At 40.5% G+C, this 19,018-nt stretch overlaps 1 protein-coding gene across 11 annotated transcripts in view; it reads right to left on the reverse strand.

Moving 5' to 3' along the window:
* Positions 1-19,018, reverse strand: part of RABGAP1L (RAB GTPase activating protein 1 like) — a 225,614-nt gene that overhangs the window by 48,599 nt on the left and 157,997 nt on the right. For 9 of the 11 annotated variants that reach the window (XM_054979085.1, XM_054979079.1, XM_054979081.1 and 6 more), the window contains one exon: positions 12,928-13,056. In XM_054979085.1, the coding sequence (XP_054835060.1) occupies positions 12,928-13,056 (129 nt within the window). Of the gene's footprint in view, positions 1-10,754; positions 10,994-12,927; positions 13,057-17,950; positions 18,119-19,018 lie in introns of those variants that run through there. The other 2 variants (XM_054979091.1, XM_054979090.1) reach the window with 2 other exon arrangements.

Raw genomic sequence — 19,018 nt, forward strand, 5'->3', positions numbered from 1 at the left:
ATTTCAGCCGTTTCAGATATTCTGCCCAACTTTCGTAGCTGTACAATGCAACTGCATTTAAAAATATTTTTTATAACAGACACCTTACATTATGTAATAATTTCAATCTCTTCTTCTTCCAATTAAAATGAAAAATAATTTAACTGCATTTGCAAAAAAGTACAAGGACCCCTCCCTGCGCACATCTGTTGTGTAAATATGCAGGGAAAGTGTGTGCAAGTCAAAGTAGCTGGCCATATGGAAGATACACAATATTTATAAACTTGCAAGTGCTTTCACAAATCTATAAGCCTGTAAGGGGAACCTTAGTTTAGATGCTGAATATCATATTTGAAGTGACAGCAGAGGTTAATGAAATGAAAACTGCTGAGGCAGGATTTTTTTCCAGAAAGCTGGTGACTCTACTATTGTATTCCCTTAAACATACATCTATAAAACATTTTATGAGGGATGAGAGACTCTCTTTTTGTTTGTACAACTGGTATATGTTTTAAGTGTAGTTTACTCTATGCCTAAGAGTAAGCAATATAAAGGGCAGCACATGGAATATTCTTCTATTTTGTCTCATTACTCAGTTCTTGAATAACATATATAAAACATACACAAACACGCATATAAATAACATATATAAAATCCACGTTGCTCAGAGCTTTGAGTATTAAAGTAGTTTAGGGGGAAAGGACACTGCAAAAGACAACTTTAATCCCAATGGAAATTATTTCAAAAGTTTCTACTCTCCCAGACTGTTACTCCAAACACTGTTGATCAAGGCCAAAAGTAGACAAGGCAGAAGCCATTTTCACATAGAAAGCAGGGAGCAGGCTAGGCTTCTCTCTCTGGATCTTCACTTGGTAGCAACTGCTGGAGAACTTAACCCTGTAAGCTCTGAACTGCTGTTTCCGATCAGCCGCACATTAGAACCGGGTCAGTCTACCAGAGAGAATCCCTCTCCTCCTTCAAGGGTTTCCATTTAATTGCCAGTAACATAAATCAGGGGGTCTGGGTAGAGAGATTTAGCATCACTTTACAAAGATACTGAACCTAAAATGCTCCACTCTACTCACACAGTCTAGACAGACTGTTTTGGAGTTCTTCACAATCCACTTTCATAGATCCAGAGGAGTTAGCCGTGTTAGTCTGTAGTAGTAAAATAGAAAAGAGTTCAGTAGCACCTTTAAGACTAACCAACTTTACTGTAGCATAAGCTTTTGAGAACCACAGTTTTCTTCGTCAGATGCATCTGACAAAAAGAACTGTGGTTCTCGAAAGCTTGTGCTACAGTAAAGTTGGTTAGTCTTAAAGGTGCTACTGGACTCTTTTCTACAATCCACTTTGGTTCTCACCATCCCCTCCTCTGTAAATCTGGCCATTTTCCTTCTCATCACTGATCCCAGATCACTTATGTGCTAACACTTCTTTATCCAAATAACCTGGTTACACTATAGTCCCTCTGAGCCAATGCCTGATTGCTGTAGCTGAATGGCTAAAGGTAAACAAGCTGAAACTCAATCCTGACAGGACAGAGGTAATGCTGAGATGATGAAGGCACTGCCGGCGCCAGGGTTTCTTGCACCTGTGGCAACCCCCCCATGCCACGGACTGTGTGATGATGTCATCACGTGATGACGTCATCACGCAGCACAAGCCAGGGGCATTGGCCGGCGGATGGCTGGGGTGGCAGGTGGAGGCTGCTCCGCACTCTGCACGCTGCCCCAGCAGCAGCTCGTGGCTGCTGCGTCTGGCTGGGGGCATGTGGCAGCGGCGGCACGGGGCTGGCTAGCTGCAGCAGCTGCAGCCCAGCCACGCCAGCTCCATGGCGCGCACCTCTGCCCCGACACCCCCTCCGGTGCCCCTCCGGCACCCTCAGGCCACCGCCTACCTGGCCTCAATGGGCGTGCCGGCCCTGGATGAAGGACATGATGCTCCCCACTTTTGATGGGGTCCAATTGTCTCTTGCTGACTTAAGAGCCTAGGAGTGATTCTGGGACACAGTTTTACTGCTTGAGAGGCAAGCTGATACAGTCTGTGTTCTACCAGTGTTCTACCAGCTCCACTTAGCTCAAAAGATCTGGTCACATGGTTCTATCTATGGTTATCTTGAGGCTAGACTAAGACAACTCAGAAACTCCAGTTCATACAGAACACAGTCGCTACTATCAGGTGCTAACTGGAACCTGCATATCCCTCCCTTCCCTCAGAGACTCTGTTGGTTACCAATCAGGGACTGGGCTCAATTCAAGGGTCTAATGATCACTATAGAACACTTAATTACATTGGACCCTCATACCTGCAGGACTGTCTCTTCTGCTATGTTCTGCTGTGACAGTTTCATTCATCAAAGCAAAGACTTTTAAGGTGCTGCCCTGCAGACAGGTAACAGGCCAACTGTCAGTTTACAGACTTTCTCTGAGCTCCCACATTATGGAATGGTCTGCCTGAAACTATTATGAAGGCTCCCAAAGCTTCTCTTGTTTCACAAAATGTGCAAAGCATTTCATTTAATCAGTTTGTAATCTATAAGAGAACATATCCTCCTATCCCTTGCTAGGTTTGCTCAGGAGCCCTTGGAGAGGAACTTTGCCAAAAAATCATTTTGGACTGGCAAGTCGGGTGGAAAACCACACATGGAGGAAAAATCAAATATATGCACCAAATCATGTCCATGTTCACCTCTTTAAAAACCTCAAAATTAGTGAGGTAAGAGTTCTTTTTTAAAGAGGGCATCCTGATCCTTCTTTAGTAGGTCTTGCTACTCTATGGATTTAATAATTCTAACTAAAGAGAGTTTTCACCAATTTACTTGGAACAGATTGTTACCTTCTAATCCTCTGGAAAGGAGGCTGATATTACCAACAAGTTTCACCACCAAAAAATTTCTGTTCACTCTGACTTTTCCTTGAAGTTTTATTCCATTTTTAACATTCTAATTTTTATGATCTTTCCTCCGTCTTTCTGATATTTTATTGCCTGATTTATGCTTCTTTTCTATATGTTGGTGATTATGTGTAAAGTGCTATCAAGTCGCAGTGTTTTATTGACTTCTTACTAATTTTTCATCTACTGTTAGAATGTATACATTGCTTTAATTCTTTTTTGTTAGCTGGTTTCAACAGCTATCTAGAGAGGCAGAAATAAACCAATATTTCAAAAAAAATAGCTGCATACTTTTGTTAGAAGAACATGCAACCCAGACCCAATTGCTTTTAAATGTATCGGTTAGCCCTAGAACCTCCTCTGTTTGACTCAGTTCTTCCAACACTCTTCCTGAAAGCAGCAGCTCGTGTGGATAACTGACTGATATCTCCCACGGTAAAAAGTAACACAAAACCATATAGCTATAGGAATCACTTGCTGGGACTCTCCCTTTGTTTGGAAAAATTGTACAAGCAGACTTTTCTTAAAATAACTGGTTTCTAAACAAAGAACAGCAACAGTGAAAAACACAAAGCCTGGACCAAGTCTGAAAGGAGACCTCACATACAAGGTGGCTGCTAGGGAACCTTTTCTCCCTGTGAATGATGAAGTGATCCTTTCCACTTTGGTTCAGGAAAGCAGAAATGTAAGAAGCTGTTCTAAGCAAGTGGCTAGATATGGTACCATTTATTATCTTGGCAGTTGCTAAGCAATAGGCTCGCCACTACACAGCTAAAGCAGCACAAAATGAGCAGCTTTTCTAGAAAACAGAGAAACTGAGAGTAAAACTAAGGAGGTGTGACTTGACACCTGGCAAAACATAGTAGTGTCATCAGGTAAGATGGGCATATTCAGAAAGTGAAGCATTCTTTGGTATCTTAATAAAATTTCAGAACAAGTTTTATAGGTTAATAGTTTTAAACAAGTAGATCCAACTACACTTCCTCTAGCCTAAGGAGCACTTCTCGAATGGAAGAGCCACTTAATTTGGAGTAAGGCTCTTTGGACTGGGAGAAGATTCAACCTTGAGCCAAAAAGAAAGAGTATTAATATTCTAACAAACTTCGTTTAGTACAGTGGTAGGAGTTGGATCTACCCAAGTATTAAAAATGCTAATTTTGATCAACCTCATGTGCTGATTGCCTGTTCACAACTTTCAGCAACTAAACCATAATTGTACCTGATCTGCCTTTGCTGGAGGCAGTTACAACCTGACCAGCTAATGTATCCTCATGCCAGTTGTTTCAACATCAATTGTGTGTTGTTCACTGAGGACTCATCTCCCCTGTTGCCTTCAGTTCACATAGCACCAAGTTTTCTGGACCTGCTCTTTTATCTCAAGCCATTCTCTTACTCCACACAAGTATTTTTGACACCAAATGATGTGTAATGTATTGGAAATGTCTTATTATAAAATAACACAAGTAGAAAGTAAAACAATTTGCGCTTGATAGTGGAGCTAAAGTGATTATAATGCAGGTCTTGAGAAACTGTGGAAACTCCCTCTTTAGGTTACATATATGCATGATTCAAGAGTACTGAGGTTGGTGGCTATAAATAAACCATCAATACTCTTGCTAGATTCCCTTTAAAAATTAAAACATTTTAAAATTAGTAATGTCAGTAATCAAAGCTTATTTTTCTGAAGTAAATTCCCAGCCTCTCTAGAGCTCTTACATAATTCAGATTCCTTGTTTTCTGCAACTAGAAATAAACTCAGAATGAAATAATGGCAATGCTTAATGTTGGGGGAAGACATCTAGCAGCCAGAATTTTCCTGACTTGGTAGAGGTGAGTTTTTAAAAAAAAACTTCAAATTCTAGAAATGAAATCAAGTGCCTATTTTCTTCTAGCTCTGAAAAGCAGTAGGAAGACTCTTTCTGGATATCAAAGCAATTGTAATTCAGGGCAATTTAAACTCCTCTCTGTCTGGAGATCAGGGGGCGGGGCCACCAGCCATGTGACCATTTTCAAGAGGTTCCGGAACTCCGTTCCACTGCGTTCACGCTGAAAAAAAAAAGCCCTGTCCTTCCCCATCTGAATTGTACCCTGTCCTGGACAGACAAACCAAGCACTGGGTGCTGCATGTGAAAGTCTGCTTCTTTAGATATTGATTATGCACATTTTCAGTTTACCTAAAAGACAGGGAGGGGTGGGTGGGCAGAGAAAAGGGAATTCTGATTTGCCTGTGAGTTTCTTTTATCAATGGTATGGAGCAATCTGGTCTGACAGGAAGCCTGTCATGTTTCAGATAATTTCTACATGTATGATACAATGTCATACAACACAGAAATGGCAGCCATCTCTGGTTCCAAAATGCCAAAAGACAAGGCCTGTGCAGTTCCATGAAGTCAATACTAAAGTCATACATGCTAACAGTAGTTTATATGGTCTAGGACCTTCTCTGGAAGACAGGAGATGAGATCTTCCAACTACAATGGTTCAGAAGGTGCTTCTAAAAGAGCCTTAGAATCAAGAATTATTCAATAGCTAATACTGGGCAATTTTTGCTCTTGGGAAGTGCTGGAATAATTCTCTCCATAAGCACTGTGGCTAACACTCCCAAAGCTTCAAGCAGTTATGTGCTCTTACCACACTGATATTTTTGAATTAGCAATTGGGGGGTGGGTGGGACTGGATTGTATGGCAGATGGTGATTTTGCCCTTCTACTCATAAAAGCATCTGAAGAGTGCTTGGGAAGCATATGATGGTGGTGGTAGGGAATTAAACCTGAGCACCAGGATTAGGCATTTAAGCTAAATAATTATCTTGAAAAACGTAAAAGCAAACATCTTTCTCTCACAGAGAATTCTTGAAAACCAGATACTGTGTTATGGTGGACCACCCCCAGCCTTTCACACACACTGGCACCCACCCTAAACCTCCCTTCACACTTTGAGCTTCCTATGCGGGTAAGGAGAGGTCACCACACACCACCTGTATAGCCTCCAATTTAACAGGCAGAGAGCCCTGATCCAAATCCTCACTAGGGTTCCTTCTCTCCTCTTCCAGAGGCTCCACCAGAAAGGCAGCCCATTCCCTGTATTCACCTCCCCTCACCCAGCTACTACACAGGGCTATTGGGGAACGGGAACTCAAGCTTAACTTTCCCTAATATGCTGCACCCTTTTCTAAATTTGGCCCATTTAACATAATGTGTGTGTGTGTGTGTGTGTGTGGAGAGAGGGAGAGAGATGTTCCCTCAGCCAACAATTCTAAGCCCGCCAGGAATAAAACAAAACAAAATTAACTTTTATTTACAAGATGGAATATAAGATTGCATGGTTTTAAACCCATAAATAAACTGGGCTTAAACAGGGAAGGTTTCAATGTAACAGAACAGGTTTAACTGCCAGCTATCGCTCCGCTGCCTTCTCTCAGCAACTCTAAAACCCTTCTCCCCCTCTCACTCTCTCCAACGGACTCTAACTCCACCCTGGCTCAGCATTCCGCCCCCTCTCATTGGTTGGTTTATCAGGAGAGACAGAACTGGAGTCAGTCCTGATCATCACGTGTCTTTCTCCTGATACTTCTGAGGAAGTCAGAAAGGAACTGAATGGGAAGATGCTTAGCATACAATTCACCTACGGGATTAGGCACATGGGCAAGGGGCAGGGGGGAGATTATATCAAGAGCAGTGGTCTTCAGTCCATTAAAGGGACCCTCAGGTAAGTCAGGAAGACCCACTTGTTTAACCGCAGACACCTACAGAACTGCCATTTTTGATGCTTTATAGAAGAATCTGCTGCTAATGTGCATACATAGAAAGCAAGAGTGCTTTCTATGTCTCTCTTTGCACACATGCTGAAATGAGAAATAGGACAGCAAGAAAATGTCACTTAGCAATAGAAAGGATTACTCTTTAACACAGGGAGGTCAAGTGTTTCCTCTCATTATTGCAATCTAACTTACTGCCATGTGCTTAGGTCCTGGGTCTGCAAAAATTGAACCCACTGATTTAGAGCTCTCCTGAAGGGTAGGGTGGGTTATGGTTTATATAAGCACAGTCCCATATGTAGGAGTGCACAAAGAAACAAAAATAAGAATTCAACCAATTTGTAAGCTACTTTGAATTACAGATATGTGAGAAAATAGTTTTAAAGAAACTAATGTTCTAGGAAAAGATCATGTTTAAATTCTATCAGCTGAGGAATTTAGTAGTTTTCCATCGGCTGACATCTTTTTAATTTCTTTTTAAACATTAATTGGTTATTATTTATAACAAATATAAATAGCAATATTAGCAAAGACATTAAAGAGAATATTGACAACCTATAACCATAATACAGTCTTAAAACAGTGTTTCAGCAGCAAATACAAGAGAAATTTTAGCACCATGTTATTTATAAGGCTACTTTTTTGTGGTCTTTTTAAATATTTCTTGGATAAGACAGAAAAGAATGAAGATAGACATATGAGTGTGGACATTTAATATACAACAACAGATATGTATTTTATTGGGCTTTTATGAGACTTTACTTGAGTTTCCTGTATATTCTAGAAATGGCAGCTATCTATAAAGAAAATCTATCAAGAATGTGGGGCTGTTAGCCATTTTTAAATCTGACAATATTTCTGATAAAGTTAAATCTTTATCATTTCCTTCTGAGAAAATAATGTCCTTACATAGTTGTATGTTACTCTTTGTTATTATGTCATTATGGTGTATTATTATTTAATAGAGATGAAGGCATGTTGGATAGCTATTAGCTGAGCTTATAAGGAGGAAAATGCCATCTTTGGAACAGAAATATGAAATTTGGATCATATTTAAGCATTCATTATGCAGATCAAAACATATTATACGAACAACTTGAATCTGGCCTTGTTTGGAAGTGGCAGCCATTTTCCCATTTGGCTGTTTGAATGATCGGTAAATTCTATATATGTTGATACTTAATTTACTTAATTTGTACAGTGGTTGCAAACTGTAACTCCATCTATCCACAACATATATGAGTCAGCTGCTAGAGCACTGCTTTTTCCAAAAGATATGCAAGTGACTTCCGGAAGTAGAATACATTCAAGTTTTGTGGTTTCTGTACAGTCTTAGATAAATGTAGTTAACATAATAACATAATAATTGCTAGTATGGCTTGATGAAAACACTGAACAAAGTAAAACTTCATAAATTAAACCGACTGAACTACACTTCCAACAGCCAATTTCTGCTTAATTTTGAAGACCTGACTCCCAAGTGACTTGTACATATTAAGGAGAGAGGTTAATTTGTGACCAATATAAGTTATTAGAATTCATCTCAAATACAGTGTTCTGCTAATTAACAACACATTGACATTTTAATGTTGAACATTAACACATCTAGTGTGTGTTGAACACACTAATCATATATATTATGAAGTGCTTGTTTTCCAAGCATTTTTATTAATTTCTTTACAACTTCAGGCTCACAAGTAAATTAGTGGTTTTAACAAGCAGGTAACTTTGCTATCAAACCAACATGGCAATGGCAGGAAACAAACTCATGCTCTTTGATCATGCAGCACATCATCCATATAATGATAATTGTATTCCAATTGTGTGATTTGTCAATGTAAAAATAACAAAGACATTGGAGATCAAATTGGGGTGTTCTGACTTATGATGCCTAGGTATACAAATTTTGGAATTCCAAAAATGTGTTATGCTGTCCTGTGCAATAAACTTCAGAGAATTTAATTCTGGTACAGGAACTGACATAATCTAGCATCAAATTCAACTTTCTGGTATACACTACGCAGAGTACAATGTACACCTTACATGACACACAAACTGGGAAGAGTTTGCTCTACTAATAGCCAGTAAATAATGAAGTCCTTTTTTACCTGCACTTACCTGTAACTGTCGTTCACTGAGATCTTCTGTGCAGGCCCATATGGGACTGCACATGCCTGCCTGGTAGGTTCTGTAGCGTAAAATTCCTCTGTGGGGGTCTGCCCCTTCCCAGAGCACACGTACAGCTTGTTTCCCACCAAAACAGCCTGCTCTCGGGAAGGAGCAACACCCCCAACCCTCAGCTGCTCCTTAGCCACCAGACTCTCTAGGTAAGTAGTGAAGAGCACACTGCAGGGTAAGAGGGAAGGCATATGTGCCTGCACAGATTTTGTAATGGTTCATGGGTCTGGATATTTCCTACTGGATGGTTGCTTAATGTGCTTGGTGGAAATATATTTTATACACTGGACTAATTGACGGTAGGGTGGTTTCTGCATTGGGCACAGATCATTTTGAGGGAAAACAGCCTGTGAGCCCAGTTTCCCTATATTTGGGGATCCCATTAGGGGATCCTGGGGGTGATGCAAGCCCAATGAGAGGCTGCCAGGGCATGTTCACTCCCAGGTGGCAGAAGGATCTACACAGAGATTTGTGCCCATGAGGAATCCCATGGCCTGTCATCCTGCAGTTTTCCCCTTCAGCAGGCAGACGAAGAGGAAAGGGTGGTCATTGGCTGATGATGGGATCCATGCCCTATGCTGCACCAAAGGCCCATAAGCTGTAAACCAATAAAGTTGTGGCCTTTTTAATTCTAACAAGTTATCTCTGCATCTTTGTGCCACCCGCCCTAACCCCCTCACCTTTCAATGTTGGACCTGCAATAACATTTTGCTCTACTTGTGGAATAAGCAAGATTTCAAAATGTGCATAACTATGGCTTTAGTACGCATCATAAACTTTCCATCTGTACAATCTTCCAGGAGCAATGCATTCATACAAAAAATGTCTTGCATGTGTTATAATTTTGATCCACAACAGGGTCTGCAAATTGGCTGGAGGGACGAAAAAGAGGCTTTTGGAAAGCCCCAAATGTTTAAATTCAGCTATTTTGTACTTTTCTATTGCTTGCCACTATTTATGGAAACTGCATTCAGTCTCTATATCTGGAGTCTCAACAGTTACAGTCACCACTTCTTAGTGGCAGCTTCCATGATTGCAGTGGCACATTTTTCAGCTGCTGCAGTCACAGGAATTGCCTTGAAGAAGCAACAGCTGTATCAATGGAATACACTGTTCACCAGACACTTCTTAACAGTGAAATCCTAAGAGGAGCTACTCCAGTCTAAGCCAATCGCAATCTTTGAAAAATGCACTAGAATTTTTCTTTTTTTTTTTTTTGAAAAATTTTTATTGGGTTAGAATCCATTATTTCCACATTTACATTCAATTTTCCCCAATTTTTTCATCTCTAACCCCCTCCCTTTCCCCCCCTTTTTGTTGACTTCCAGCAGCTTTCCAACCCTTTGTCCCCTTTCCCTTACTTTTATTAGCTTCCTCTATCTAAAACAAATATATATTCTCCATTATTCTAAGCAGTACATCCTTAACTATTTTTAACATTATATGCCCAAACTGTAAGCCTTTGTTTCCATCTTAGATAAACAATTTATCCCAATTTTTCAATTTCAGGTATTTCTATATATCATAAACCATATAGATCATACATTCGTTTATATCAAACAATTTGACTTATTCTCTATATATATTACTCATTCTATCTTTTTATAATAGTTCTATATATCTCTCCTCACGTAGTCAATCAATTTGACCCATCTATATCTTCAGACATTCAGTTTGGTACAAAACTTGTCAGAAAAAAAAGAAAATATTGTTAGTTAATCGCTCCTTATATTTAGTCCTTATAATTAATTATTTTCTCTATGTTCTGTTTGTTAACCTATATATATCTATATATATGTCAATCTATTAATCTGACTGCTTATTAATTCACATTTATCTCTTCTCCCCCCGGTAAAGTCTCCCCCCTCTACTTCAATACTTCAGTAGTTCTCAAACTGCCACAGTTTTCCTCCCACCTCCCATTTCTTCTCCAGGTATTGTTTCAGCTTCTCCCAGTCTGTGTTGAACTGCCCTGAGTCCAGATCTCTCAATTTTCTTGTCATCTTGTCCATTTCAGCCATATACAGCAATTTGTAAGTCCAATCTTCAATAGTTGGCACTTCTTGTACTTTCCATTTTTGCGCATACAAAAGTCTAGCTGCTGCTGTCATATAAAATATCAACGTCCTGTGTTGGGCTGGAATTCCCTCCATTCCCAAGTTCAGTAGCAGGAGTTCTGGGTTCCTATTAATTTGAAATTGTAAAATTTCACTCATTTCTCTTATTATTTCCCCCCAGTACTGCCTGGCTACCTCACACGACCACCACATATGATAGAGGGAGCCCTCATGCTTCTTACATTTCCAGCATTTATTAGAAGTATTCAAATTCCCTAGCGCAGCACTAGAATTTTTCTAAAAGCCTTGCACTGAGACAAAACCAACAGTGAAAGTCATAGTGAAAGCCAAGCCAAAGAGTGATCTGATACAGAGAACATGACCATTTTCATGTGACTCAAAGACCAACCAAATACATGTAAATTCCCAAAGGAAGCATGTTTGCATGGTTATAAAAAGTTCAGATTGATGAACCGGCAGGTTTTTCTGTTGGCAAATATTATGTGCAAGTAGTTCATCCTTTCCAGAGAGAAAGCTTTAATTGGTCATTCCAATAAAGTATTCTATATCACAGCTGAAGCTGTTAATAAGAACACAACCCGTGAATAGAATGAAAGATAAAAACACAGCCTTTCTTACTCCCAAACTGAGATTGCATTTTTGCTAGCCAAAGATGGTATCAAGGACAGAACAAAGACAATTCAGTGAGACATACTACACTGCCACAGATTTGTATCTGAAAAATGGAGCTCTGACTCTCAAAAGATCATACCCGGAAAATCTTGCTGGTCTGGAAGGTGCCATTGAACTCAACTTCTGCTGTTACATTGCCACAGGAGCCTTTCTGCCGAGTTGCAAACAAGCCTCTCTTTAATGATTTAGTACTTTTCATTTAATTCATATTTATTTCTAAGCCATGTCCAAATGTTCAGACAGGTAACAATCAAAAGCACAAAACATACATCCACAACACTCTGCAACAAACAGACATGCAAACCTGAAAACCCTTACCTCCTCTCTTTCCCCAATCCTTACGTGAAACAAAAAGGCCAAATAAAACCCTTCCTGGCCATTGAGGAGTTGTTTCCGTTTTGTCTGTTGTACGGTGAACTGACGTACCATTGGCCAAACTGGAAGTTCATGCAATCCAGCAGACTTCCTACAATCACCATCTTAATTTCTGCTGTTCTCAGATGGCCTTTTCCACTACCTAATGGATAAACTACATTTGTAGCCATTTTCACTGTGAAGAAGTATTAGACTGACAAACGATTTACTGATTATAGCTACAGCAGCACAACCCACAAAATCTGTTCAGACTGCAGGGCAGAATGTTTAACAATTATATAAATACTCTTCCTTGGCCAGAAAGGTTAAGCTCAATATCATAATGTGGAAAACAAAATTGAGCATAATGAGTAATACACAGAAAAGAAAATTCATAGTTCAGGAAGGCTTAACAGAGAACATTAGTTTTGGAATAATTTGCAAGAAAATTTCCTAAGGACCACAAGCTCTCAAATTCACAGGACCGCCATGGTTATATCAAAGAAACCTCTGTCAACTTCTCGCAGTGATACAGTTATAATTCTGGCACAATTTTTTTTATCGGTTTCAATAAAAACCCCGGAAAAGTTATATAAAATATTCCTTTGACTCCACTGTGTCTGCCGGCATTAGATTTGAAAATGTGACTTCTGAATGTATAGGCCTACCTGCAGATAACAGAAGCTGGGTCAATATTCCCAACATGAGTAATTAGGAGAATACCTTCCTTATGTAAGCAAGGGGCCTGCAACCCAACCTTTACTCAGTCTCTCAATCTTCATAGTAACATTGAACTACTGAAATTTGGAAGTGTAATTGCTGCATACAGTAAATAAAGGATCTGGTAGCCAAAAGTGTATTCAAATAGCCATTTTTTCACTATAAAATCATAGCAGAATATATAATATTTGATCGCATTTTGCTATAGGAAATATAACAAATTTAAACTAGGGAAACTGAATAGTTATATAGATCAATGGTCTCTTATTTGAAGAAAAATATGATCACCTTTACCTTTACATTGCAGGCCTGTTCCATAAGCCGTCTAGCATTTTCTTCAGCTCTGTACCTTTTGGGCAGCTGTACCCTAAAGAACTTCAATGCCCCTTCAAAATCAGCTTGCAGAAGGTCTTCTTTGGAAGTCTAGAACAAAACACATTGGAGAACTACTATAAGCCGAGAACACATTCATACTGGCACTCTTGTGGCCTAGATTTATTATCTGTTGCATATATTAGAAAGAAGCATTATGTGTGCAAACCTCTGTTCTCGGGGGGGGGGGGAATCCCTGTTTTTTTAATGTGACAGCACGTTCAAAGAAGCCACAGAAAGAGCAATACAAGAGTTAACTACCTGATGTACTTACTCTTCTGTACCCGACAACGAATCTGGCAACCATGTCAAGTTAAAAGTTTGCAAAGGAAAAACAGGAAGGGTATTAATTCTGGTACCATTGTCTACTTTTCAGTATCTAGCTGATTGTTCTATCTTTGTTATGCCTTTGCAAAGCTTCAAACATGACAGAACAATGCATTGGACAGCTTCCACATTTAATATATCAGAAAGTTATCCATGAGCAAAAGTACATAATGTAACCTAAAATGTAGGCCTGGGGAAAAAAACACACACCCAACATAATTCCCATTACATTCAAAGTGAACATGCTGTGCCAAACAAACATACAAATGGTAACATTCAGAAGGTTTAATGTTAATCACAGCTGTTTTCAGAACCATTGTTAGGATGCAGCACTTGAATACGAGAAGTCAATCTTCAAGTATATGCAATATGCTTATCTTACAACACCGAGTAATCAGAGCACACTCCCCACAAATCTGGGCTTTTCAAGGAATATTTTGCAACAAGCAATTTTTAGGCAGGCTTCAGAAATGGCATCTCTCATTTGAAAGATTAAACATTGGAGCAGATGCTTCATCTCTATTTCTTCCATGTATCAAAAGTTGTGATGGAAAGGAAAATGGAGAATCTTCAGAGGTAAGTATTTGCTGTTGATGTGGGGAGAGCGGTTATCCCACACATTTGCTCCAACAGCACAGTAAAGTGACATCAGTTCTACCCCCAACCACCTGCTCCTCTGTTCCCAAAACCATACGGCTAGGGAAAAAATGCTAATGCGCTATACAAACAGGAATTATTTTTTTTTGCTTTCCATAAAAAACCATGATTTGTAGTGGTTAGAGTATTGGATGAGGATCTATGAGACCCAGGTTCAAAACCTTGTTCTGCCATGGAGTAGCTGGGTTGCCCTTTGCCACTCACACTTTCTCAGCCTACTTCACAGGGGTGTTGTGAGGATAAAAGGGAGGAGAGGGGAATTACATAAAGCCGCCTTGGATCCCCACTGGGGAGAAAAATGGGATACAAATGAAATAAATAAAATAAATAATATTTTTAAATTCGTAAGTCTCAGCTCTATTTAGAAAACAGCAGGACTGCATACCTACATAATCAATAGCAGCAGTATTTGAATAACCATATTCTATTGCAGAATCTAAGTTCCAAAGTTATGAAGCCTGGCTGGAAACCAAACAAGGCTTCCCCTGGCCCACAATCAGACTACAATGTAGATTTAATACTGTGGCACTCAAAAACTGAATCTTTCTATCTAATCACTTTGGCAGATTGAAATAGCAAGGTCAGACCTTGCATTTCATGGGGTTGGATCCAGCAAGGTTTTTCTCTCACCTAACCCCCAACCTTATTACAACTCCCATCCCACCACAGGTTTTGTTGACACAGGTCCGATAATTTCCAGCATAGCTTTTCCGGTGGTTTAAGATGACACGCCTTCTTCCCTTTTAACCAGCGGAAAAGATGGTTGGATCCAACCACTGGCATTTCATCTTACGTCTGCATTACTGAAGATAAAGTATTTGGAACAAGAACCATGAGCAAGGCAAGCACAACACACACACAAACCAAGAGGCCACTTTGGGCGCCAGAATTTGAGGAGGGCTGCAACAGAGAAGGCAGCAACAGGCATGACTTACACCAATCATCATTACATTCCAGGTCTGGCCCACCATTGTGCCTGCTAGAAAGAAAGAAAGCTTCAGCAGTCCCGGAGCTCTGCTAGGGCTCACTTTCTTCCTGAATCCAGGCTTCTGGAAGCAACAGCCTGTCACCTCCCCAACCTGCTCCTCGACTTCCCAGGAAGAAAGTGAGCATCACGTGGGTCTCACCTCCCCAGAAGGGAACTTTCCAGGGATCAGAAAGAGCCATAACAATGGAGAGGAAGGCAGGAGGTCTATACTATCTGCACACAGAGTGGTAGGATTCTGCCCAGTTTCAGGATGGAAGTACAATAAAAATCTCCTGTACGCAGAATAAACACAACAATAAAGTATGGCTTTTTAAATAGAATGGAGACAATTTTGGGATAAAGAAAGAGCTCCTCTTCATCTTATACAGACAACTTAAATTTGGTGACTGAGCTTTGATAGCGAACACAAATGGATCCAGAGGGGATTCAGAAAATGTGGGTAGGGTGTGTATAAATTTTGTACCAGGCCTAGAAAATCATGCTAATATTAATATATCTGAAACATTTTGGAACCATAGCAATATGCTCACTGAAGACATCAACCCCTGTATACTTTAGAGGCAAAGTCAATGATGGAAGTTATTAGACAAAATAGTGACCCTCCCCCCAGTTCGGTGTTTAAGTGGGCTTGGCAAACCAAATTATTTCCCCTAAAACTAAATCACTTCCCCATATACAACATATGCCAACATCCCTCTCCTAAACAACTTTACACAGATATGGCAGGGGCTGTTCCACTAGCACAGAACGAAGGTGTCTTTCCTGCATTCTCCATTCTTCCTCCCTGGAGCACTATGTGGCAGCAATCCAGGCTCCTCTACAAGCTCTGAGAAAGACCTCCCTTCTTCCTGTCTCAGTAGCATAGCAGACAGTGGCAGTGTGTGTGTGTGTGTGTGTGTGTGTGCCTCCAGCAAGGAATGTAATCAAAATTTAACCTGAGGGGTTATGCCTTTGTATTTAATGCAAGAATTACAAATTGCCAAGGTATTGTGAACTTCAGCAAAACTGCTACTAAAAATAAACCCAACGTATCACAATGTAATCATAAAATATGCAGTGTGGCTGATTTATAATATTCTGTACTGCTCTGATGGTTCTGTTTCAAAAAAGAACTGGAAAAAGTACAGGAAAAAGGAAGTCAAATGTTCAAAGGCTGGAATAAGTTCCATACAAGGGAGGGAGGGAGATCAAAGAGGAACAATCTCTCAGTGGCAGAAGGGCCAGGATTCAGTCCTGGGTATCTCCAACTAAAAATATATCAGATAACAAATGATGCAAAAGACCTTGGATCATTGCTGCCTGTCATAATACATACTACTGGGGTTAGATGCATTAAACAGACTAACTCTGCATAAGGTAGCCTCATGAATTCTAGGTAGAATATGACAGAAATCTACCAAATTATGACATCATTCATCCAATGAAATTGACTAGTAGGTTTTGGGGAGGGGGGTGTACTTCTCTACACAAGATACCGTTAGCTTTGATAGTTATCTTTTTTTAAAAGATAAGACAAAATAGTGGAGGATACTTCTTTCAACAGCAATTACCCACGACAGCTAAATAGAACCTCTGTATCTGAGGCAATATACCTTTGCTACTGCTTAACAGGAGATGCTAGGGACAGACAGTGGCAAGGGAAAGTCCAGCCCTGCCAGTGAGCTTTGAAAGGCATTTGGTTGGTCACTGGACTAGGTAACACTTGGTCTCATACAATAAGGCAGCTCTTATGTAAATTTATCAAGGCTCTTCTATTAGATTTGGACCAACACTGCAAAACTAAATACTACTTTTAAATGTGAACAAAAGCAATGGAATTAGTAGAAGAAAACTATTGAGGTAAACAAGGAAACCAGAGGATCCACCCACAGGTATCCAGCACTCCATCTGCTTTGCTGAATTTCTTTCTGCACTTTTTTTTAAAAAAATGAGTAAATTACAGACTGTGAAATGTGCCCTTTTAAACCTAGTATGAATCAAATTGGCAACACCTGTAGCTAAACAGATTCTTCAATGTTTTCAGCACAGAAAAGGAGGAGGTGCATTACAGCCAGCGACACCTCAACCTTCCTCTGAAAGTGATTGCAATGAAATAAGGAATGGTTGAAATCTATCCTGACTCCTAGGTTTATGGTGAGCTATAAATCCAGAGAATGAAAGGAACCAAAATGTTCTGGAATCCTAGGCACACATCCTGATGATATCAGAAATAGGGAGTTCACGCTTTTTGTTTTGGCCTCTCTTGACTTTTGCTGGATGGTCAAATGATCTAAAGTCATTTTGGCAGTCTATTAAGTAAGGAAAGACTAGATTACCTGTGATGCTAAGAATTAGATGCACTAAAAGAGTTGTAGTGATACGTTTGGATCTCTCAAGTCTGTATTTTTTTTGCCTGTCACTGAAGAGCTCCATGTTTACCACCATACTAAGTAATGCAAGTCAAGTCCAGACAGGGTTCTAATGGATGAGAGGAACTTTAAACCATTTAATATATAGATGCAGAGTTAATTTCTTGCCTCTAGCCATACTCTCTAAGTAAACCATATCAACACTTGGTTTGTATGACTGTTGCTTACCAACGCTAAATCATCTTAGTATCTTGACTGATAATATCAAGTTTTAAAGCAGTTGAAATGCATTTGCAATTAGGACTCAGTTGCCTGGTCTACCTCCTCATGAAACCTCATGGTACTCCAAGGAAGAAAAACCAAAGGGCTTAGAAAATCCTTTGGAAAGCAGAGCCACTGGACCAACGAGGAGTGGCTATGTAAGACTCTGAAGAGAATCTAATCCAGTCCTCCTTGCCCAAAGCCCAGAAGGAAGACAGCCAGAATCATTACTTCTTAAATGTACTGTGCAAAACGGGAAATCCTCATGCAGCCACCACATGCAATGGAACCCTTGAAGGCAGCTGGAATGGGAAAGTGGCTGGCAGAATTACCATGCATTAATCTGAAGAAAACAAGATCTCACCGCAAGAAGCCGAGGCACAAACAGGCGATGCCCCATCCCCAGAAGTTCCAGCACTCGACAGGCATACTCATTCACAAGCTTGCTTCTCTCGTCATGTATATCTTGGGACTTTCTGATGGGTGGTGCGAGCTTGGGTGCTGGGGCTGGGCAGGGCACCCCTTCTTCCATCGGCAAAAGACAGCAAGTATCCAGAGTGAGAAACGCTGTTCTCTGAAGCCGCAAATTCGCACCAGGGTACTATGGGAGCCAGCTTTATATTTCATATGCACTCACACTGTCTACACCAGGAGCTATCAAAGTAGGGTCTCAAAAGGAAGAAAACATCTTTGCTAAGGAGCATGCAAAAAGCTGGTTCCAACAGCATTCCAAAGTAGATTGAAAACGCAAATCAAAAAAAGACATGGATCTAAAAATGCCAGAAAATGGGGAAAATGGCAGAAAATGATGTAATGTAAGAAAAAGCTGAGATGGCCTGACTTGCCTTCGAACATATAGGAGAGCAGACTGGAGCAGCCCTAAGAGCAATAAAGCCAGGCCAGTTGTAAAGCTGCAAAGAGAAAAAGGATGAGCTCATTGCAAACCCTGATTCGTGACAAGCGTGGCTGGGCTGCTGCTGCCACCTCTCGCTGTGAATCAGTAATGAAGGGTAGAAAAGGAGGGGGGGAAAGGGAGAGGCGGAGGCAGGTGAATGAGCATGCAGAGGGTGTCTCAGGGGAGAATGCTGTAATAAGAAGCCAATAGTGAACTCTTGGATAGATGAGCTCCCCTTCTCAATCCACCTTCCATCTCCATTAGTCTGACAGTTGCCCAAACGTGCAGACACAGGGAAGCACAGCCTCAGCGCTTCGTGCCTGGAGGATGTCGAGCTGACGGCCAAGCAAAATACTGGCCTGTATTCACTTCTGCTTTCAAATAATGGTTTCAATCCGTTCTATGCATGCGGAAGTAGGGGGGAGGGGGGGAGGGAGAAGAAGGGAGGGGAGACCCAGCCAGTCCCACCCAGTTACTGCATGGATGCAAGACAGATGGAAGAAAAGCAGCAGAGTGCTGATGAAGCACGATAAGCTG

The sequence above is a fragment of the Eublepharis macularius genome, chromosome 5, assembly GCF_028583425.1.
Source record: "Eublepharis macularius isolate TG4126 chromosome 5, MPM_Emac_v1.0, whole genome shotgun sequence".
NCBI lineage: Eukaryota > Metazoa > Chordata > Lepidosauria > Squamata > Eublepharidae > Eublepharis > Eublepharis macularius.